At 40.7% G+C, this 23,908-nt stretch overlaps 1 protein-coding gene across 1 annotated transcript in view; it reads right to left on the bottom strand.

Annotated features, from left to right (window-relative positions):
- Positions 1 to 7,609: 7,609 nt before the first annotated feature.
- aff1 (AF4/FMR2 family, member 1) overlaps positions 7,610 to 23,908 on the bottom strand; it is a 35,439-nt gene continuing 19,140 nt past the window's right edge. The window contains exons 4-19 of the mRNA XM_030768377.1: positions 23,165 to 23,206; positions 22,711 to 22,797; positions 22,419 to 22,452; positions 21,467 to 21,521; positions 17,727 to 17,886; positions 15,734 to 16,615; positions 14,349 to 14,455; positions 13,806 to 14,022; positions 13,401 to 13,492; positions 12,889 to 12,952; positions 12,564 to 12,700; positions 12,234 to 12,305; positions 11,976 to 12,069; positions 11,587 to 11,630; positions 11,011 to 11,234; positions 7,610 to 10,424 (exon numbers count right to left, since the gene is read on the bottom strand). Coding sequence (XP_030624237.1) covers positions 10,300 to 10,424; positions 11,011 to 11,234; positions 11,587 to 11,630; positions 11,976 to 12,069; positions 12,234 to 12,305; positions 12,564 to 12,700; positions 12,889 to 12,952; positions 13,401 to 13,492; positions 13,806 to 14,022; positions 14,349 to 14,455; positions 15,734 to 16,615; positions 17,727 to 17,886; positions 21,467 to 21,521; positions 22,419 to 22,452; positions 22,711 to 22,797; positions 23,165 to 23,206 — 2,436 coding nt within the window. The 3' untranslated portion in view covers positions 7,610 to 10,299. The remainder of the gene's footprint in view (positions 10,425 to 11,010; positions 11,235 to 11,586; positions 11,631 to 11,975; positions 12,070 to 12,233; positions 12,306 to 12,563; positions 12,701 to 12,888; positions 12,953 to 13,400; positions 13,493 to 13,805; positions 14,023 to 14,348; positions 14,456 to 15,733; positions 16,616 to 17,726; positions 17,887 to 21,466; positions 21,522 to 22,418; positions 22,453 to 22,710; positions 22,798 to 23,164; positions 23,207 to 23,908) is intronic.

Raw genomic sequence — 23,908 nt, 5'->3', positions numbered from 1 at the left:
CAAATTTTAATATTTGGTGAAATATGAAGATGCATAAGGAAATACATTGAGTCCTTCATAAACTATGCTTAAAATTCTTTAGCTGAAACATCTAAGTAATGGAAAGTGTATGAAATTTAAAATACTGCATGAAGCATTAAAATAATGTGTTATTTCTTATCTAATAATAATGTACAGAAGTCTAAACCAAGCAAAAGAGCTTTACCATGACAAAAGCATGCATATATACTCCTATGGTTAACAGCTGATTTACCTATTTCAATATGACACAGCAGAAATGTCAACCATTTGAAAATCAGCATCAGAAATATTCTAAACTGACATGTGGAACCTCAAATGAGTTACTATCCAATTAAACAAACTGATTCTCTACTTGACTCTGTTGGTAAGTCAGTTTTAAAGAGATGTTTAATTGTTGACTTTTTTCTGACCGGCGATAGCCCCTGACTGTGGCTCGAACCCTGGCTGGAGGAAGAATAATGGAATCTGCTATTATTACAACGACACAGACATTGTAGACTTCCACACCGCAGCCACCAGGTGTTATAACGAAAAAGCTCGTCTGGTCTCCATCAATGATGAGCATGAACAGCTCTTCGTGGTTAGCTTGGTAGGATCAGAATTTTTGAACTTCAAGACACAACAATATGTGCAAAGTGTCAGTACTGAATCAAGAGGTTTCTCACAGCTGGAAAGTGTTGCTATCTTGATCACTGATGTTCCATTAACTTGTACATGGGAAAGAGAAATTTGTACAAGTGAAGGTAGATAGACAGACAGACAGGCAGACAGGCAGGCAGACAGACAGACAGACAGACAGATAGATAGATAGATAGATAGATAGATAGATAGATAGATATATTGATTGATTGACAGATAGATAGATAGATAGATAGATAGATAGATAGATAGATAGATAGATAGATAGATAGATAGATAGATAGATAGATAGATAGATAGATAGATAGATTGACTGATTGATTGACAGATAGATAGATTGATTGATTGTGTTCTGAATGCAGGTGGGGACAGGACAGGTGAGTGCTGCATGGATTGGAATGAGGATGATCGGAACTGCAGGAGGAGAATACATGTACGTCTAGTTCTATATCATAGACTCACATCATAGTCCTCACATTCATGAGCTGGGCATGGTTAGTCACACCACTCTCTGTGCTCCCCTACACAGCTGGTTGGACCATTCTCCCATCACTTATGTCCACTGGGCTCCAGGAGAGCCCAATAATGCCAATGGGGAGGAGCAGTGTGTGCAGATGAACAGATATCCAGGTACTTCATCTTCATGAAGTAAAAACAGTTCAAATAGATGCTTGCTTGACAGAAAACGTTATACCAAGCAGCTTATTTGTTTCAAGGAAAATGAATCGTGTTCTCCAATAGGTCTTGAATCAGAATTGTCTGAAAACATTGAGTAGATTTTCTGAATAAAAGAATCTCATATTTTTTCCCTAACAAGGCACATGGAATGACGCTAACTGCGGTAGGGCCACAGCAGGATATGTGTGTAAGAAACTGCCGGGAGAAGACCACACACATCCCCCTCCAACCACACCATGGACAGGTTACTGCCCTGAAGGTAAGACCACTAGATCTTCCCCATGTCTGCCTGTGCTTCAATGGTAAAACATTTTATTAGTCCTCTAACCTGCCTCTCAGTTAAAACAACACTATTAGCCTGGGTTAAGCAACGCTTTACACTCATTTCTGCCACACAAATTTCATTGTACTTAGAGAAGAAATGCATCTAAATAGGAAAGTGTGTTTTTATAAGCCAGCGGAATGAAACAAGTTAACAAGTTTGGCAGTGAGTGTATGGTGTTAATGCACACCATGGTAACTGGTTTGATATTCACAGGGTGGATGCTGTTTGGAAGCAAGTGCTACATATTTAAAGGGAACCACCACGATCAGAAGGAAGTCAAAGCAAACTGGACATATGCTCGAGACTGGTGCAAGAAACAAGGAGGAGATCTGGCTGTCATCGACACCCAGTATGAGAACGGTGAGTTAAATGCAGAACATAACATTAATAAACTTTTAAAGCACATTTACATTTTAGAGTTTTCATTTATCTCTTCGCCCTTTCTCCCCAGACTTTGTGTCTAGTTATCTAAAAGACCTGGTCCTACCCGTGTGGATTGGTTTATCTGATACACTGCATGAGTCAAAGTTTGCCTGGAGCGATGGATCTCCAGTGCTTTACACCAACTGGGCTGACAAGGAACCCAACAACAATGATGGACAGGTGACATACCTTGACTCCTGCTTATCAAGTCTTTCGCAAGACTGTTTGTAGGTGTAACTCAGTAGCACTCAAACAAAACAAAAATTAACCTCACATTTAATTACATCTTGCTTGGGTTTTTTTGTGCTGATATTTCAGTTCTCCTGAACTCTTGACTTTTTTTTACTGCTGCAGTTTAGACTTTATAAGTTACATATGTACCCAATAAACTTCTTGTAATGAAAATGATTCACAAAAAAAGTCTAGAGCTCCACCTATTGATTGTGACTGAAAGTAAATATGATTATGAATTAGCAGATGATGCTCTGGTATCCAAGTGGTGACCTTTGACCTGTGTTTGACCTTTAGGAGCACTGTGCAGCCATGACCCATAATCATTTGGTGACGGGCCGATGGAATGATGACAAGTGTGATGAGGAGAGAGGCTGGGTCTGCTACATGAAGAAGTGTGAGTGATGACTCCCCATCTTCTCTCTCTCTCTCTCTCTGTACTCAGACATGGATCTCATTTTGTATGTTGACTGTACTGAAGACCAGCATGTTTGTTCCTTATGTTCTTATACTGACTTAATAACAGCATTTCACCAACTATGAAGGATGGGGAAAAAAAGTACTATGTTTATCTTGGAAGAATTTCATTATTATCATTTTCATTATTATGCCATGCTGGAATGTTTTAGTATTACAATGTAAAAATTACCAGCAGTCATAAAAAGTACGACAGTTTTGAAATAACTTGCATATTTATGTAAAATTCAGACTAATAGTGCATTTTCTCGTAATTATGCCACACTGGGATCACATGCTACTATTACAATGCAATAAAGACTGGCAATCATTATTGTTATCAACATGCTAATCTTTTGAAATTTCAGACAAATGTTTATTCCATGTTAACTAGTTTTACTACATACCTGCGTTCACTTAACCTGTATCAATAAGGACACCTCAATTTAATGCTGCAGAAACATCAACTGAACTGAATAACCCCAGATAATGCAACGGGTTTAGAAACCGTCTCTCTCTCTCTCTCTTTTTTTGTTTTTCACAGCCAGTAGCATTTCTCCAGCCCCAACTAAGAGTCCCTGTCCATCAGACTACATCTCCTGGTACAATAACTGCTATAAGTTTGTGGAGGATCCAAAGACGTGGGAGGAGTCTCAGGCTGCTTGTGAAAAAGAGGGAGGAAACTTAGCCAGTGTAGATATGAGCTATGAACAGGCCTTCATCGCTGGAGCTGTGCAGAAAGGCAAATCCGATGCTTGGATTGGACTCAGACGCAAGGTACAGCACAGAGAAAATTCAGATGTTCCTCATATAATGTTTGCCCCTCAGCAGAAGTGTCGCTAAAGCTATGTCATTTTTATGTATTAATATGAGAATATTTACTATCGTAATCAACAGATGCATTGTTTTAAAGAATATAGAGGTTTTGACATGACGTCATACCCAATATAATCTCAGGAGTCTTGCTTATGAGTTTAAGCACTAGAAATAGCCCTCAAAAAATGTCTTCTTTTATTCTTAAAAATAATGCGCAAAATATTGTGTGTTAGAAGCAAAGAGAAATGTGAAGAGTAAGTAAAGAGAAAAGAGGAAGTAAAACAGTTGCTGGTGCCCTCTACAGGAGGACAGTAACTCCTACAAATGGTCAGACGGCTGGCCTGTGTTCTTCACACACTGGGGCCCAGGGGAACCGACCAGTCACAAAGGAGAGGGTTGCGTGAGCATGCACGCTCCGGCACACTTTATCCACGGCACGTGGAATGATACGGCGTGTGACCAAGCTAAGCCTTACATCTGCAAAATCACCAAAGGTATCAGAGCTCTCTAACACGAAACGCTAGGCACTTCACAACTACTAGTACTAAGAACCTGAGGACAGTTAAAATCACGGAGAAATTTATTCTGAACGAGCGGCTCATAAAGTGGTTTAAGAAAAAAACGTTCTAATGCCTATACAGCAATTTGAAGTCAAACTCAACTTAAGAAACAGATCTAAATGATTATTCATAATACACTGAAACTGCAGTTACCGGTAAGATGATGCCACCATTTGTCAGCCTGCATGAGGAGTATTAATCAGAGTATTAATTTTTGGTGACATGTCCCGTGATATAAAATTAATTCGAACATCTCACTCTTTTTCTCCTTTCTCCACTCAGATAAGCCTCCCTCCACCCCCGCCCCTGGAGATGGTAAATGCTGGCCAGGCTTTTGGGCATATGGACGCTACTGTTATTTTGTTTACAATGGCCAGCAGGGCTTTTCCTGGCCAGAGGCACGGAGTTACTGCCAGCTTCTGAAAGGGGCTGACCTAGTATCCATCCACAGCCGAGCAGAGGTGGAATTCATCAGAAATATGAACTACACCAAATACCACAATGTCTGGATCGGTCTCACCCGCGATGGCTCCCGTATGTACAATAACAACGGCCATTCTAAAACACAAGTGGAGGTAACAGCGCTATCCTAATATTTACATATGATGTGAATGTTGGTTTCAGTTGGCTGGGGCTGGACTGATATGTCTGCGGTGAGCTTCTTGAACTGGGCACCTGGAGAACCAAACGAGGCTGGTCATAGCTATGGAGAAGAGGACTGTGTAGAAATGTACAATGACGGCACCTGGAATGATAACAACTGTTTACAGAAGAGAGGCTTTGCCTGCAGACACCCTCAGTGTGAGTATATATTTAAATGTAATATAAAGGTTTGGTAAAGAATAGTGGGTTATATATTTATCCACAAGAACAGTTTAGTATTTGTACCTAGTCATCTCAGTTGGGGGCCATTTGAAAGTCGTTAACCACTGGAACCATTTTTATATGTTCTATGTCTTGCTCTCCTTACCAGACTACCACACCGATGACAATGGAAATATTGTTCTTCCAACTGAAGCACCAAGCGGTGGTAAGTCCATCTTAAATATAGAGATCTTGCACTGTGACGAAGGCAACCTGCTGAAATTAAACCAAAAAATATCAAGATTAAATGGAAATGAAAAGAAATCCTATAATCTTTTTTTTTTTTAATCTTCTACATTCTAAGATATCTTGAAAATGTTTTTGTCTTCTGACCGCCTGTCATGATGCGTCTCTTGTGACAGATGCTGGGGTGATCGCTGGAGCAGTCATAGGAGCAATAGTATTCATGATTTTGATTGTGGGTCTATTGTACTACGTCTTCAGTGTGAGAGGAGTTAAACTAAGTGAGATCAGTTTCCCCAGGGGAGAGAGCAAGAACATCGACGTGGTGAGTAACTCCATGGCTAACGCCTGACAGTTGTTTTAATTTTCTTCCTTTTTTGTTTAAGCTGAGCCAGCATAAACCTATTTACATAGATGATGCTTTGAAATCAATTTACCAGTAATGTTGTAAGACATTGTATGTGCCAAAAAACAAAAATATGGGACTTGGAGAAGAAAATGCTCATCTGGTTAGCTTCACGTTTATGTTAATGACAGAATAACACTGACGTGGATCTCCTTCTATTTCAGCCAACTTTCAGCAACCCAAATTTTGGTGACGACTCTGAGTCATGAGCGGTCAGACCAGAAAGCTTTTCTCATGCCACTTGGCAATAACAGGCAGCACTTTATCAATCTCCTCTGTTCATCTAAGCAATCCAAGACAACTTTAAAGCCTGAATCTCAAAACGTGTTATTTTTGTACCTTCACAAGTGAATGTTCAGCTAAAATACTTTTGTTGTCAATTTCAGAGCAGATTTGCTTTTCTTCAATTCTTCACGGTTTGGGGGTTCTTTGGTATTGTTTGGTTGGTGCACATAGAGTGGTATAATGCACTGAAAATGCAGCAAATAAACTTTTTTTTTTCCACTGAAAATTAAACAACTTTGTGTTTGTTTTGAGAGCAGGCCCATTAAGGACATTTCTGATCTTTTATTTATAAAATAAATACGGCTATGTTCCAGTGTTATCATTTTGAGGAAAGCTAAGCTTTATATTGTAGACATTATCATTAAACCTCTGAATGGGAAATTTGCTACAGATTTATATTGCGGATGTACATACAAAACAGATTTATACTGCGTATGTACATACAATGAAGATTTATACTGTGTATGTACATACAATACAGATTTATATTGTGTATATGTGTACAATGCAGATTTTTATTGTGTATGTATATACAATACAGATTTATACTGTGTATGTACATACAATGTAATCTTTTCTCTCATTTTGACCTCATTAAAAACACTTGCCCTTAATTTAAAAAATGAAAAACAAGACAAAGTTGCATATTGTCCCCAAAACTTTATTGCCTCTGAAACATTTTACAAAGCAGAGCCTTGGTCGAGGGCAGAAAAGGGGCCTCTGAACCAGGAGACAGCTGGCTTTAATGACAGCTCATTCGGCTACAGCAGTAAAGCTACAAAATGCCTGCAAAAAACAGAGTCTTTGGGAAAAAAAGGGATCTTTTCATAGTTAAGGGGAAAAAAAACCTATATTCATTGCCAATCAATCTTTATACATCCCTGTACAACAACTCAAGAGTATTTACATATGTCCACAAGGCAAAAAAAAGTAGAATTACAAAATAATTCTGAATGATTTCATTGTTAATGATTTCAGTCCTTAAAGGTTCTTAACATGTATTTTATGAATGAGGGATTTACTTACTTTGCATACCAAACACCCATACAAACAGTTTGCAGCGCACAGACTGAACAGTTCAAATGAGGTGTAGCAAATCTTAGTCTTGAAAACATGAAATGACATGTAACATGATTCTGAAATTAGTTTAGAAGTCTTCATTAAAGACAGTACAGCGTGAAAAAAAAAAAAAAAAAGTCACAAACGAGTGTTCATGTTCAGCGTGTAAGGTTGACAGGACAATCGATATTGACTGTCCAATAAAAGTGTGCTTTATGTACAGAAAGCAGCCTTCTGAGGAAGAATCAAACACATGAAATAACCAACACAAATCATTCTAATAGTGTAATAGTTCATTTCCTTTATAATTATGGTAAAATAAATACGTATACACATTATTCTTCTACGATTTCATGTGCAGCCCTTGTATGTTCGCATTCCTACTGAACTTTCCAGTGAGTTCCCATTTCACAATCCAGTACAGGAAAAAAAGGTGAGAGAACCGATGAAAATATGGAAACATCTCATGGCACAGGTTGCTTCAGCTGTGAACAAAGTTAACCCAAACTAAGCCACTTACAAGTCGTCTTAAACGTATGAAAAAACATGTTTCTAAGTAAAAGAATTTAAGTTAGAGAATTATAGACCTTTAGTAAATCATTATTGCTATAAACATCAACCGAAGTTAAAGAACTCCTTTGCATTGTTTCATTAAATAAAAAAAAGAAAAAAAAAGAAAAAAAGGAAAGGGGGGGGGGGAACACTGATAGAAACTGGAAATACTTTTCATTTGAATGAGTGCAAAGGGTCTAGATGTTGGCCTTTCACAGGGGGGGAAAGGATTTACTCCTATCCTTAGCCTTTAAATCAAAGGTTTAAAACCATTAGGGAGCAACTGAAAAAAAAATCAGGAAATTGTTAAATGTTTAATAAATAAATAGAACTTTCTACTTGGTCAAGAACAGAAACTGTGAAACAATAAATATCCGCCAATAAAATTAAATACAGCTTTTATAAACTATCTTGGCCTCACCAGACCCAAACCATATTGACTAACCTGGCCAGCATTTTTCACATTAATGTAGTCATCCTATGCTAGTGTCCAAATGTCTTCCCAAAAATGATTAGTTTCAGTTTGAACTAAAAGCAGATATGAAGTGCAATGACGAATGTCAAAAAAACCCCCCCCAAAAAAAAAAACAAGGGAAAAACAAAACGAAACAAAACAAGAAACACAAACATTCCACAGCACTGTTCACCGACAATTCACTAAAAGCTGTGCAGGTAGCTGTGAAAATAGGCACTCAAATCAAAAGGTTCAAAGGTCAGATATTGGATTCAAATCAATCATCACCTTCAGCTCTGACCTCTAGTAGTGGTTTATGCCGCATTCAGCGGCAGAAACTTTGGAGATATGATGACACTGTTTGAGGATGTTGTTCCAAAATGTATCCCTAGGTTTGGGTCCTGACTGAGTCTTCCTAAAGGAAGCGAGCTGGGGGATCACAGATGCATCATTTCCTGTCAGTATACTGCTCACAGGTGTCTTGCTTATTTTACATCACGTTCTGATGTTATAAGCCTCTTCACTGGAGGGATGGAGAAACAGCAATTTCTTAAATGTTAATCTTCTAAGCTTCCTCAACAATATTTAAGTATATGTTCATGAGAGAAAAGGAAGCGTTAGAAGCACATAATGACTCTTAACTTCAAATGGCCCCTTCAAAAACATTCTCAGGGATAAACATGTAAGCTTGGATTCACCATGTACACCAATATTTGTCAACTCTGTCCTTGGGGACCACAAGAAATTTCACATAATTCTGTGTTGTTGCCCTGTTGTTACTTTAACCAAGCTAACCCAGTTTGGATAATACAAGGTGATAAGCTGAGCCAGGTTCAAAGACTATGAGGCAACAAGGAATATTCTCCAAGACTGTGGGCTGACAGACTGAATTCTGCCTCTGATACATTCAATACTTACTCTACCCAGCAAAAAGAGGAACTGTCCATCAACAGCTATGGTATAAGGCACTCATTTCATAGCAACTGGATCCATTAACGAGGAGTTGAAAAACAGAGTGGACATTAAGCGCAAGGCCTGTGTATCAAAGCAATCTGTCCCCGACCTTAAGACAGTTCTACCTCCTCTGTGTAACTAATCTGTTCATCACATGATAAGTTCCACATTCTAAAAAACATCGATTCCTGGCACTGGGCTTATATTTGGATATGCTTTGGTCTAATAAGAATTCTGTCATCTTTGTGGAGCAAGTGAAGTTACTCTTCATTGTAAACCCTAAAAAAAAAGGCTTCAAAAAGCGTTTGTGGGGTTGACGAGTGGGTGTGGGTTTTCTTTCAGCACTCGTGCCCTTAAAGTGATATTTTGAAATGTCACTTCAGTGAAAACAGCACTTGATGAAGGAAAGTAAAAGAACAAGTTGATCTGCAGAGCTTTGTGCTCTTTAGAAATGTCTCGTGTCCATGCCTTTAAACAGGTTACGTGTGGTGTAACCACTAAGATTACTAATGGTGTCTGGTGCTTTTGACCATCCAAACAAAACATCATTTAAACTGAATTCATCACATGTCAAAATATTACCACAAATAAATCAATAATAATCGTATTAAGAGTAAGGATACCCACAAATAATCTTGTCACCACTAACTGGCTTGTCCTTATCCAGAGGCCATTGTTTCTTTCCTGGTCGATCGTTTTTTTCCACCTCACCATTCTTGAGGCAAATGGAAAAATGAGATAATAAAGCTGGGCTCCAGGGGAGCCTCAGTCGTCTCTGAGTTAGGACATGATGTACAAAGAAGTGTGCAGTTCACCTGGTCTCATCCAAACTACCAAACCTCCGCTCAGACAGAAGAGCTGCAGTGTGGATTCACTTTGAGGGATATAGAGCGGTACATGGTAAGAGAATGTGGTTGAGTGTTCTACACAGAGGAAGATACATTTCATATGGCTTACTCATATGCCTCTCTCTCTCCTCTTCTCACTCTCTGTTTCTTCATCTTTCTGGCTCACAAGCACTCATCCAAAAAAAGAAAACATTCAGAACTAAGGGTTGCTATGAGCAAGCGTGACAACAGTTGTTTTGGTGACCGACATGTGACAAATGACATTTTAAGCGGATATGCCAAGCTTGTTGATCACTGACAAAAAAAAAAACACACACACACACTGTTTTCGGTATAAATCCAATGGGCCATGACTTGATTTCACTTCTGAGGGCCACCAAAATGATAGATTTGTCCAGACAGACCTGAAGTAAAGTAGGGACTTGTTTCATTAATTACAAAGTGCAAAGTGATATGGGGTTTTCCTGCATCCCCTACGGAGTAGAATAGAAATCAAATGTAACTAGACGGGGGTTAGCCGATGGGTAGCAGACAATGCTGGGCAGTCAGTGGGCCTCCTGTGTGTCCAGTCTGAGCCAGTGAAGGCCTTGGCGAGTGTAACGCACAAGTGTGCTCATACTGGAGGTCAAACTGAGCTGGCCAACAGCAGAGTCCAGCTCAGAGACAAGACCTGTGGGTAGAGACACAAACAAATCTTTAAAACACACCCAAACACACACATCAAGGCAGTAGTGCTTTACCTAGTTCATGTCCTCAGACACATATAATGAAAACACAGATGCCTCAATGTGGTGTGCAAGTACATGGAAAAACAAGGTAAACCCTGGTAAAAGAGCTTTCTTTTCAAATGATATGAAAGTCTGCAGTTAAAGCCTTTGTTTCTGTGGCATTACTTTCCCCTGAAGATGAAAATGAATAGAAAAGATCTCAACCTATCTAAATTTAAATCTAAATCTGTACATGACCCTTTCAAAACCTGGATATAAACTAAATTAAAAAGGAAAAGAAACAACTCTCTCCACAACTACAGTTCTAATATAGACCATCCACGAAGAGCTCAGAGCAACACAATCAAACACAAACAAAATTCGTTGATACTGAAAACATTCATCATTCCAATAACAATAAAAAAAAGTCTTTAAAATGTTGCACAACTCTCAGCATCCAGTTCTCACGGTGACTAGCTGTCAAAGCTTCCAAATGCACCTGGCCCACCGCTCATGACCTTAACTCCACGTGTGAAGGGGGCTCCTTACCCCTGCCTTTGTGTGCAAGCTCCTCGGCCTGTTCCCAGGTGTCGTGGGCGCTGAGAAACAGAGCCGTGATGTTGACGTAACAGCATGCCACCTGCTGGATGACCTGGGGAATGGCCACAGTGTTGACTGAGCCTGTTCCACCACTGTGGTTCGAGCCTGGGCCAGAGCTGGCCGAACTGGCCGGAGAGGGCATGGGAGACATGGGGGAGGGTGTCCCTGCACCTCTGTGAAAGAGTGAGAGTGACAGAGAGAAAGAAAGAAAGAAAGAAAGAAAGAAAGAAAGAAAGAAAGAAAGGCGGTGAAGGAAAGAGACAGTTAAGTGATTCATCTAATGCGCCATCAAGGTAAAAAAAAAAAAAAATCACAAAAAGTATTTACTTCTTTAATACCAAACTGCCCTGTAGGAAGTCATTAATTATTCATGTTTCCTTCCATCCTCTAATTTACTCTATGGACAGAGTTGCAGTGCAGCCTGACTGAAAACACAAGTTATGCCAACAGAATGTTCACAACAGGAAGGAACTGTCTAACAGTGTGGTACAGTCAACCAGCCAGACAGGAAGCTTGGTTACTTACTTTAAGATGCAGGGGGAGGGAGCTTGCACTGTTTTGGCAGAGCTCTAGAAAATCAAGAAAGACATGTTTTATTTAGCACTATCTGTCTCCTTTTGTAATGACTGACTCATACAGCATGCTGTAGACTACCAAGTAAACAGCCCAATAGAAGAAAAAACATCAAATGAGACTGATGTTTTTATCACTTCCTCGTAGAAATAAACACACTATTCCAGGAATAGCAATGCAAATATTACTACAAACTAACTGATTTCTTGATCAAAAAAGTTTTTGGGCCACTGTAGACCATGCACAACAGCATTGTGCATGTATAGTCTTGTAAACAGTGAGGAGAAAGAAGTGAAAGCAATTGGAGAATACAATTTTTAAAAATAAGAGGACTACCATACCTTGAAATGTTCAGAGAGTGTCTTTGAATACTTAAGTGCTGATTCTCTTTTGTAGCGGAACATTGCCATCTGGAGCAGAGATTGGCATCTCATACTGGAGGTTAAACAGAGGACAGACTTTACATAACTACCCCAGTCACCTTCTACACTGTATCAATGACACAGAACAGTCCTTAATAATCAACTTTTAAAACACTTCTCTATGATACAGTACATCTGGTCAATCAGTCAATAATTTGAAACCTTTTTGACACTTACCACAGAACTAGAAAGTCTCTCTCAGCTGCAGGGGCTGATGGGTCCATATAGTTCTTTAGTTTCAGTATAAACCTGAGAAAGAAGAGATAACAAAACCAAAGATAGTTTATTAGTAACTGTGTGACAGTGCAAAAGCATTGTGTAACCTCAAAGGGATCTTGCACATGCACAAACATGCAAAAACACATGCACAAATAAATAAAAAACACGTCCACAGTGCTAACCTTAGTTTAATAGGATAGCCTTATTAACAGGGGCTATACATTAGGCAGTGGTAATTAGGCATTGTCCTTCATTATTACTGCTTTAGCTTCAGTGTACTCCACTCACTTGATCAGGTCCAAGGTCTCTGAGAACATGGTGTACGCTGACTTGGGATTCTGAGGATCAGTTTCCATGGCGATACCACTTTCCACAAAGGACATTGCAGCATCCAGGTAGTTAAAGGCTTTCCCTAGCTTATCCGACTACAGGAACAAATGTGAGACAGGGAGCAAAACGTGTAGAAAGACTCTGATCAAGGTTAAACATTCACATCAATGGAGAGACAAAGGCAGAAAGAACAAAAGAATGGACGAAATGTGTAAAGAAAAGAAAAGAAAAGAAAAGAAAAAGAAAAGAAAGGAAAAAAAGGAAAAGGAAAAAAGTTACTTACCATGGCATCTGCTTTGTGCTTCAGTTTTTTGGCCTCCTTCATATGATGCTCCACAGGGTATGGCCTACAACACAGGAATTTTATTGGTAGAAAAAAAACCCCATTTACTTACATGTTTTAACAGATGACATGTGGTACTTGAGTCTTAAACCTACATTCTTAGCTCAACTGTAGACACGATCAGTACAAGTGTTATCAACAGACGTTATGTCAACAGAAAACAGCCAATGCAAACCCATTAATGAGCTAAAAGCTAAATATTTACAGGGACACAGACTCAGCATAAGAATGATTTCATTGACACTAACATACTGGCATCAAACTGCTTCTGCCATAAAGCTCTTCCTCTAATTGTCTGAGAAAACTTCAAAATGATATTTCCTGTGTACGAGCTAAATGAGATACCATGTTATTATGTCCTGGACTATAGTTTTGAGCTAAATAACATTAGCTGTTGAAGGATTTGTGAGGCCTGCAAACTGTAGGGTCTTAATGAATAATTTAAGTCTCACCTGTCGTCAATCTTGAGTAGAGGTCTGTGTTTAGCTGGAGCTCCAGCTGACTGGGCAGGTTCTGGCACAGACAAGCTGCTCTTTGGGGCCTTCTGTTGTTCCAGAATGGAAGAGAGAGCATTCATTACCTCTACCAAGACTGACATGAAAAAAAGATCAAAACTCTTAATTCCAAAATTGAACTCATTATTTCACAGTCTAAATATGACCAACATTGTTAAATAAAAGTCATCAGAACAGAATCACATGGAAAAAGCTAAAAAAATATGTTCAAATTAGGCTCAGCAGGCTCAAGTCAGCATTTCAGTTTCCATAGTTTGGCAAAACACTATCACCGTCATGAAGCGGCATGAACATGAACAAGTGAGTGCGTGAGTCCGTGCCTGTGTGTCTGTGCTCCATTACCTTGCCAGTTTTGGCATGGTCGGGCCGTTTTCCCGAGCTCTTCTTGTGCTTTACTTTGTCGCTGCTCTCCTGCACTGCACTTCCCTCTGTGGTCTCCGGGGGGCGTCGCTTTAGACCAGATCCCTTCACGGGCACCTGAGAGGAAGGCTGAGGGAGAGGAGGATGGTTCTTCTTGCTTTTCTTTCTCTCCTTCTCCTCTCCATTGTTTTTGGGTGCCCTATCATGAGACAGGCCACAGTGCATGTTTATGACAAGGGCACAAAATGAAGATGCCGTCGGACTGTGGCTGCTATAGATGGACACGCAGGTACTTTCCATTCAAATCATTACATATCCACCACGCCCCCCCCTCCCCAAGTTTCAACTGCTGCTTGGAAATTTGGGAAATTACAATGACTACATAGATACTGAAATGTAGAAGTCTTAAAATCACTTTACCTTAAGAATATTTCAGATGAAATTTCAGAAAAATTACATGTTTTACCTGTACAAATGAGACCACAGTCTGAATAGTGAGAAGTGTATGGCTTCGGTTTTACTCACTCTGCTTTACTGGCATTGTGGTGGGAGGATGACGATGACTTGCTCTCTTTTTCCACCTTCAGTTTCTTCTTGGGCAGAGATTTCTCATGCTTGTCGGTCGGATCAGCCTGGGAAAGCAGTAAACCAGCTAAACCTCCAGAGTCTTTTTTCATTACAGTGATCAAAAGGTTCTGCTATTTATCAGTTCTACCCATTTTTGATCTATCTGGGAAGCATAATCCACTATATTGTGTATAAATATATATACACACCGCTTATGATTTACAGTATGTTTACACTTGTTAAGACAGAGTCTGCATATTCAGCTTACAACAAACAGTTCAACTCATTGTAGAGTATAGTGTTCTCTTACACCGAGTCACCATGTCTGACCAGTGAGGGCTTCAAGTCTAATGTTAAGTATATAAACACAAATGTTTGGAGATCAAATTAAAACCTAAAAAAGACAGCATTTCCTCTGAATGTACTGATAGGCGGAGGTATGCTTCAAAAACAAATGAATTCTCTGTGGAGTCAGTCAGCAGATGGCTGGGTTTCTGAGCTAAGGCCTGCAGTAATATGAGACCATACTCTCTCACTGTGACTCACAGTAGGAGCTCTCTGAGAAATCACACAGATCTCACGTCAGCTGTCCCAAACAGGACAGATCGTTTGCTTATCGCTTAGTGCTTAGAGTCTCCTCCTTAAAGTACTGACACTGACAGCCACATACCAGGTACTGTTACACTCTCTGAGGGAAACCAGTGACTGTTTAGCTTTTTTGTTTGCATTTAACTGGCAAGACTCTAATAGGCCATTTTAGTTTTAGTTTAGACGGTGCTCAGAAAAAGGTACTTCTGAATGGGCGAAAAAATCTAATTGTCCTCAAGCAACCAAAATTTTCCTCTACATCAGAACAGAGATACAAGTGGAAGGCCAGATGTCGCAGCTAGCCAACAAGGCATAAACTTTATGCAACATTATCTATAATTAAGACATTCCTAGGAAAACAAACTACCTCCTGGTATGTTACCAGAACTGTTGTGCAATTAGTGTGTTTCCGCTCAACTAAAGGCTTGCTCATGAGCTGCCATGCTAAAAGAGGGATTCTAATCTTGTTAACGCTACTCAGAAAACAGTTTACAATACATTTGGCAAACACTGCCAAGCACTTAAACGTTACACACACAAACTCAGTGGACTATTTGAATTCAATCACAGAACATCTACTGTTGTGCAAATTGAGACAAACCTCTTATAATATTTCATAAATAATTGAGTTGAATGAATAATTAATTGGTGGAATTAACTGGTGCTCATAATTAAGTTGTAAATCTCATTAAAATGAGAAATACATGGGTATTACTGAACTCGCATTTTTACAAGAACAGTAAATTCAAACTCACAGGTCTCTTCTTGGCAGCTTTAACATTGGCAAGATCACCCTTCTCCACTGAAGACTTCTTACTGTGGCCCCCAGGAGCCTGTTTTGCTGGTTTGGGTCCCTGAGGGACTCTGAAGAGCAAACTGAGATCAATCTTCACCATCAGGGGGTCAGAATGCGTATGGCTGGACTTGGAAGATGAGTCTCGCTTTCTGTTCTTAGAAAGTGAGCTCCTGCGATGTTTTTTTGAGGGCTTCTGAACACTGAGCGTGTCTGTTTGTAAGCTGCTGGATTTGACGGGCTGGGAAGGCGAAGAGGCCCGCACACGCGCTGGACTAGACGCAGGTGCAGGTGCAGGGTCACTCTCCTTTGTACTGGCTATTGTTACCGTGACCTTAGGAGTAGGTTCTTGCGTCTTCTTCTTCACTGAAGAGGCACGCTTCTCAGGTTTTTTAATGTCCGCTTTGGTGCTGCCCTGCCCGTGGGGCGTTTTCGTTTTCACCTTTGGGCGGTCTGTGAAAGCAGGGTCTGAGTCGCGGGGTGCCACCGTGACGCTCTCCACGCATACGCCTGTCCGGGTCTCCTCCGGACGGTGCGCTTTAGTGTTCTTTAATGGGTGCTTGTTACCCACCACCTTCCTTTTGCTGCCTTGAGTCTCACGGTGTTCAGGAGACTTGTGGTGGCCATGCTGGCTAGAACCCTGGGGCTTACTTTCAGTTTCGCTGAACGGCAGCCGTGCCGGTGGAATATGGGAGTTGTAGTCCTCGGTGTGGACGCTGGACTGCGGTTTAGTGGCAGCACTGGGGCTTGGGGTGATGCCATCACCCTGATTCTCTGGGTTTATACTCTGCTGTGTGGCTGGCAGCCATCGACACAACAGCCAGTCCCCTGCTGGACCTTCCGCCTGCCAATCATACACACAAAATCAGGCCACATGCTGCAACGCAATTACAATGAATAGAAATCCCACTAGTTCCAGGTACCAGAAAGTCTGTCAAAAAATTACACTTATTTATTAAGTTCCCCAGCCTCATGCTATGTGATTCACAATTTACAGTCAGAGACCACTAAATCTTCATCTTCTTGTGATTAAGGATACTGAACCTAAGCAGCAGCCCGATTTCATTAGTTACTTTGCATTTGAATGTCTACTGCCCTAATAACATAAACCAAATATTTGTATCTCTAATATATGCACACCTGACACCATAAACATTTGCCCCAACATTTTCCAGAACTTTCCAGAATCTCAGCGTCTTACCTTTTCTATCTTTTAAAAGAAAGAGTATACAAAAGACCAACTAGCAGTCACTTCTCTGAAAAATCAGGCAAGCAGTTGCAGTAATTCACATTAGCTTTCCTGTGTGTAAACACAGCTGTCAGTTGCAGTAAGTCAGCTGTTCCTGGAGGTCATTTATCTACAGAGAAGGCAGACTGGCTAATGATCTCTTAACCATACACACACACAAACGGTAAAAACCCCTCTATCAGCTTCTCTTGCTTCTCCCTCATAAGCCCATCTCTTTTTCCCTTATCCTTCTCATCTCCTAAAACACATATCACTATCTCTTTTAGCCCATATCTCTCTCTCTTGTTCTCTTTATTGATTTTTAACTTTCACTCTTACATAATAGTCTGGGCTGGCCTTTAAATCCTGATTCAACAGCACTTTGTTCAGTTTATGTGTTCTACTGAATTCCCCCTCTCTGTTGGTGTATACCAAAAGCAAATCTTTACATCTTCATTCACTATATTGCAAACAATAAGCAGACATATGGATGTAGAAACTATATTAGTAAACTGTTTGAAGAGTTGAATCTTTTTCAAGGCTTAGACATAAAGAGTGGGCAAAGTATAACTGAAAATCTGACAGACCTCTTGATTGGTTCAACACTAAAAGTGGCAGCCAGTCTTACTTGCCATTTGACCTTGAGAGAACTGGATATGTTGTCCAGTGCTTTATTTGTGTGTGTGTGTGTGTGTGTGTGTGTGTGTGTGTGTGTGTGTGTGTGTACCTTGGGTGGAGGGGGATTGTTTCTGGGGACTGGCAAGGTCTCCTCGGTGGCACTCTCGCTGTCCGACTCAGAGCCTGAGCTGCTCTCTGAGTCACTGGAGCTTGCCGACTCTCCACCACTGGAATGTGCTGACTGAGGAGCACTGCAGTCTTGAGACACTCTGAGACATAGATGAGACACAAGTGAGGATATAGTCACAGGTGAGAGACAGGTGAGAACATACAGGCCTCCACATTAACAGTTGTCTGCTTACTTAAAATAAATGTGACAAAAAAAAAATTCCATTAACATAACAATGTTTAAATGTACAGAGAAAATCACAAAGAAATGGTCCTTGGGGAGGGAAAATGAGTAGTGCTAAAAACTTTTATCTCTGTGTGCACCAAAGCTGGTCAAGTGGCATTACAGCAACTACAACACAAAACTGTGACAGCATCATATGAAATGTGGAGTAAATGGAAAAATCAACAGTTTTTGGATCTAAGCACTGATTTAGCAACTAACTGTTCTTTGGTAGATTCACAGGATGACTTGCTAACTAGATCACTTGTCAAAGCTAGCTTTAGCTAGTTAGCATAGCTAATAAGCCAGGTTGTCCACTTGTTCAGATACATCTATTGCACAGGAAGCAAGTGACCAAAGAAGGTTATGCAGTTGGCAAGACTGGTAAATGTTTTGCATATGCTGAAAAGGTCGCAATAACCTACGTTTACTGGAACACAGATGCGCGTGGTCACTGCACAGTTAAAGAGTAAAAGATTTTTCAACACATAATGTCCAATTAGCTTAATCTGTCTTACAATTCACAACTGCCGTCAAAGCCCAGCAGGGTTTACCACCCACACCAAAGGACATGAAAGTTAGTACAACACCGTAGAGCTCAGCAAATACAGCTCCCCTGCCTACTTACCCAAGGAGAAGCAACAAAAAACACTCAGTAGTTTTTTTTTGTTTTTTTGTTTTTTTCATTCTTAGGTTCAAGGCCTCCCCCTCACTCCCTATCCTGTGTAAACAGTGCCAAATGCTGCTAGCTCTGCCCAGAGTGTGAGTAGCAGTTTGTAAACACTAGCTGTTGGTGATAAAGAAAGAACAAACCCGACACTTCAATTGCTTGAAGCATCTATACAACACAAAGCATGCTGGAAAATGGTCTATGCCTTTTGGTTCTCCACAATTACACATGGTGCTGAGAGATGACTTTTGGGAAATGCCTTATCTGACAGTGATGGTACAAAAAGAGTCACATAAATGATGTATATGAAAGTAAAATTGAAAACATTAAACAGACCAAAAAAAAAAGGGGGCATATTGTGACATGAAAGGAATGAGGCACTCGAGTAGTCATTCCTGGCCAAGAAAGTGTTCTAGACAATCAACTTAATCAACATCACCCTCGGTATCCTGTAATTTCCAGTGTCTACAGAATCCTTTTGCCTACAACAAGCTCCCCCTTGTTCTTTCTGACTTCTTACCAGAGTGGGGCTGTCTCCGGTAACCAATCACTGTCTTCCCTGGAGTTCACTCCTGGGCCCCCATCCAATCAAAACACAGCAAAGCCCCAACATCTCCAGGCTGCCTGCCGAAGCTACTGAACAGATGTGCCCTCCCAGCCTCCTGAAATCCCAGTCAATCCCCCTCTCCCACATACATAAAGTGATTTCCCAGGAAAGTTGTGTGAGGTTAAGCATAACCCAAAGTTATGAGAGGCGCCTGGTTCACAGAGAAGGGGATAACAGGATCTTGTCCTGGCATAAATACCGGGATGATACATAAAGCTCAGTCAGGAGTTTAGCTGGGGAGCTAATTTAGCACATTGTCTCTGGGTGAACTACTTCATTTCACATGTGTATAAATACATTGCTTCTATAAATACACCTAAGTGTTAGGCTAAAGCTCTCAAACCACAGGCAATCGACCTAAAATCAAGTGAACTTTGGATCAGAACGACAAAAGCTGAGACTGATTTAGCTCAGTTAAACGTCAACCCTAACAGAGTTGGTGAATATATCAATCAGCTTCAATCTATCCTTCCTTGCAGTGGCAACAAAAAAGTGAAAGAAAAGGAAGGCCCCCCTAGTGGTCTATAATGCTGTTCAAAGCCCTTGGCATGTCTGAGAAGGGACAGGATGCCTCACTGTGCGCTGTTGTATCTATTCAGAGTTCTTCTGTGTGTGGGATGGTGATAGCAATAATGCAGGACAGTGTAGTCTAGCATTAATGCAGGACAGTGTATCAGAGTAGTCGAAGAAAAGAGGGCATTTCAAAAAGCTTTTGTTCCACATGCTGTATACAAAATCCCATTTGCTATAGTGACGGCATCCTATGTGTTCATGAAAAATAAAACATTCGACAGGTTCTGTCCTTAGAAAAGCACATTTTAAGAGGTCAGCACAAGGAATGAAGAAAAACGAAAACAACAACAACAAAAAAAAGCATCCGTTCTTTCGACAGTAAACAGTCAGTGCACAGCGGTCTTTCCATATGCTTTGGTCACATGGCTTTATTGCAAGCTACATATTGCTCTACTCGACTGTGTTTGTGGACGAGTAGGTGTATGACAAATCGCATAGTAGGAGAAATTTTCCAGCCTGAATTAAAGTAAAAGGCAGCTACAAAACTTGTGACTTGGAGGTGGTTGTGACCTCATTTAAAACAATTTTAGCAGGGACCTAAGTCTCGAAGGAACAGTTTTTTCCCGCAAAGCCAGTGTGCAACAGGTTTACTAAGTTTGGTCCTCTGTTCTATTGGCCAGAGCTATAAGTTCAGTACTATGAGTCCAGAACTATTTAGACCCCTTTGCTTCAATCAATGACACCATATTTCAAACCACTCATACAAGTTTCTGAGTAAACCAGATTATGTTTAAAAGCCCACTGAGAATACTCCAGTAACTGTAAATGTAAAGATCATCTTCAACAACAAATCCTTCTCCTCATTCTTTTTCCAAATAGAGCACAAATTGTTTGATATAAAAAGAACAAACGTGATTGCAGAAACTGGAACATTTTAGCTATACTTCATTCCTACTGCAGAGAAAGCGAGATGCGCATTTCAAAATAATGCAATCTCTCTAAGAGTCACTTAGTGAGCCACTAATCCATTTTCATCAGTACAATTTAAGATCATAATGTGGCAGAACAAGGGGTGAATGATAAAAAAAAAAGGGAGAGAGAAAGAGGGAGCACCAGATGAGTGTGAGGTCTTGTGACCTAACAGCAATGCAACTCCAGTGTGACAGCAGGCCTTCAGGGCCTGTCTGTGCAGCAGAGGAGAGGAGAGAAGAACGAAGGACACGAGACGAGACCGCTTCTCTCGTGAGAGTCATGGTCACGTGTCCAGTTCCTGCTAAGTGCCCTGCCATCTATATGCCAAGTCTGTCTATCTCCTCTCTCTCTCCTTTCCCCCCCTCTTCTTCTTTCTCTCCCCTTTCCCTTCTCTTCTTCTCTCTCTCCTTTCCCTTCTCTTCTTCTCTCTCTCTCCCCTTTCTCCCCCCTTTCTTTTTTTCCCTCCTAACACAATCCATTTTGGTTTGTAGCTCAGGTTAGCTCTCTAAATGAGTCAAGGATCAAAGGGCTTGGAGGCTAACTGGGGTTACAATGACCCTAAAGAAACAGATCTATGGCTTGAGAGAGAGAGAGAGAGAGAGAGAGAGAGAGAGAGAGAGAGAGAGAGAGAGAGAGAGAGAGAGAGTGTAAGTAATGAGGGTTCAGACAGAGCTGTGAAAACCTGTTCATACTCACACTGAGTCCTCCTGACAGGGTGACGATGAAACTTTTGGGGATGATTCATGGTGTTCTGGGAGAGGGGGATGAAGAAGAAAGGGAAAGAGAAAAAGAGGAAGACATTACATCAAAGTTTTTAAGAGTTCATCCTGACTTATATAAGACAGAGAAGAAAATGACTATTTAAAATCTTCAAAGCAGTTATGCTTATTCAATGCAGAGGCAAGCTAACTTAATATACTCCTTCCATGTCGTCAACCCATTTGGCTGGACAGTGCAGCAGAAAGCAGTAGCTTTTTAAACAAGAGAGTAAAGAAGGCTTGTAGCCTAATTCTTAAATCAGCAAGAGACAAGCTCTGAGTGAGAAAGAGAGAGAAACGATTAGGGTGCAGCAGGCTAAAGTCAGCTGTGTCACTCTCAGGCTTCTTTGATGTTAAAAGCCCACAGAAGGGCAGTGAGCGTACTCTGCTTAAACTGAACTGACACGAACTCACTGTGTGTGAACACACAACTGTGCGGATGTGCAGACACATAGTGTGTTTGTGTGCATGAGATGTCTGTGTGTGTATAAGCAAAAATATATTTTAGGGAGTATTTATGTGTGCTTGAAAGTGTATGAGCACACATCCAAGCGTGCATGTGGGAATTTTTCGAATGTGCGCATGCATGTGTTTTTGTCTTGCTCTGTAGCAAGAGGCTGAACAAAAGGGCCAAGCCGGCTGGCATTCACAACATACCAGAGAAATAAAAACCCAGAGAACAACCCTTCCATACATACATATACATTCATACATACACCAACACACATTCCCCCAATCCACCTCGCCACCCCCATGGGCAGAGGTAATATGGTTATCCTAGTTATCCTACAGAAGGCCTGTTTGTTCTTCTCTTTAGTGCTGTCTGCAGTGAGCAACAGACACAGCATAACTCACTGCAGAGCCATGGTCAACAATATACACACACTTACTTTGGCCTGGGTATCCTGCATGAACATGTGATTCCTGCATAAAAAAAAAAAAAGCAAACACAAAGAAAAGAGATTTACACCCATTTTAATTTTCCAGGTCTAATGCTGGTATTTTTAAACAATAAAAATACTTTTGGTACAAAGCAGATTAATAGGAGCTGAAAACAAACAAATGCTTGTTCTAGGAGTATCTAAAGCAGTATGGTAGTACGATGTAAAATACTGAGTCAGTGTTTTAAAGCAGATGTTCAGATGCCAAACTGTGCTGATCTAGTAGATGTTGTTGTCTCACCTTCACAGGGAAAGAGAATTTGGAGGGCTCTGCTGTGCTGGGCGTCTGAATGGCAGTTACCAGAGGAGGCCAAGAATGGGTCATTTCCTGTAGGGGGGGGGGGGGGGGGGGCGCAACAGAGAGCAAAACAAATTATGATTGCTTGGAAAAAGAAACATTTCAGATCAGAACACGAGCCTAATTCCTCTCACATCCTGACAACAGACAGAGAGGATACATCACAGGCAGTCAAAAATTTCAATTTTGTTTGTGTCTTTAAATATCTGCCACTCTGTTCTAATGCACTGTTCCTCTAAAAGCAAGATTGTAATGATAATGAATACAATAATCTATACTTAACATAAGACCCATTGTAATCTGTCAGATTCTCTGTTCTCCTACTGAGTGAACATAGTGGTCATATAGTGGTTACGCTCTCGGGGGACAAAATCTTATACGGCACACACATACTTACCCTCAAAATTTCCTCCACACAATGGACCTCATTTGACAGCGTCTGAAAAAGAGGACATTAAAAAGGAGAAATGTGAGCTAACTGTGTGTGTACGACAGAGAGAGAATGAGTGTATGTGTGAAAGTACATCTGTTTTGTAGGCATGTCCTTGGTTGATGGTGGTGCTAAACCACTTGCACCATGTGACTGTACTCTCAGCAGGAAAGAAAGAAGGGGGGGAGGGAGGGAGAGAGAGCGCGAGAGAGAGCGAGAGAGAGACAGAGACAAGGATAGAAAAAAAGAAAACTACACTGCTCTATGAAGAAAAAAAAGGCCAACCACACTGCCTTGACCAATCATGTATAAGTCTGAATAGATTAATTTAAACAATTCTGGAAAAAGGAAGCTGGTTGAAGGTAGATTAGCACTTTATTTCAATGACCAAAGAAAGGGAAGTGCATTAAAGGTTTTCATTAATTTTCCCCCTAAAATCTCACTTTTGCCAAACGCGAATAGGCAATGAGTTAAAACGCGTCGTTCTTTTCTACCACGTTAACTCTAAATCATTTCAAAATAACATCAAAGCAGCAGCTGGCGACTGAACACGGGTGTATCCAGTCTCAAACAGTGCAGCGCTGAACACACTGCCTAAAGAGGCAGGTGGGGACACATACACGTAAACAGCCCACATTCTATACCTACATCATCACCACCGACAAATTCACGTCCCTTTTCAAATCTACTCTTCTCATGAAGCCCGCATGT

Source organism: Chanos chanos, chromosome 3, assembly GCF_902362185.1.
Source record: "Chanos chanos chromosome 3, fChaCha1.1, whole genome shotgun sequence".
NCBI lineage: Eukaryota > Metazoa > Chordata > Actinopteri > Gonorynchiformes > Chanidae > Chanos > Chanos chanos.
The sequence above is the reverse complement of the archived record's forward strand: the minus strand, read 5'-3'. Positions and strand labels throughout refer to the sequence as shown.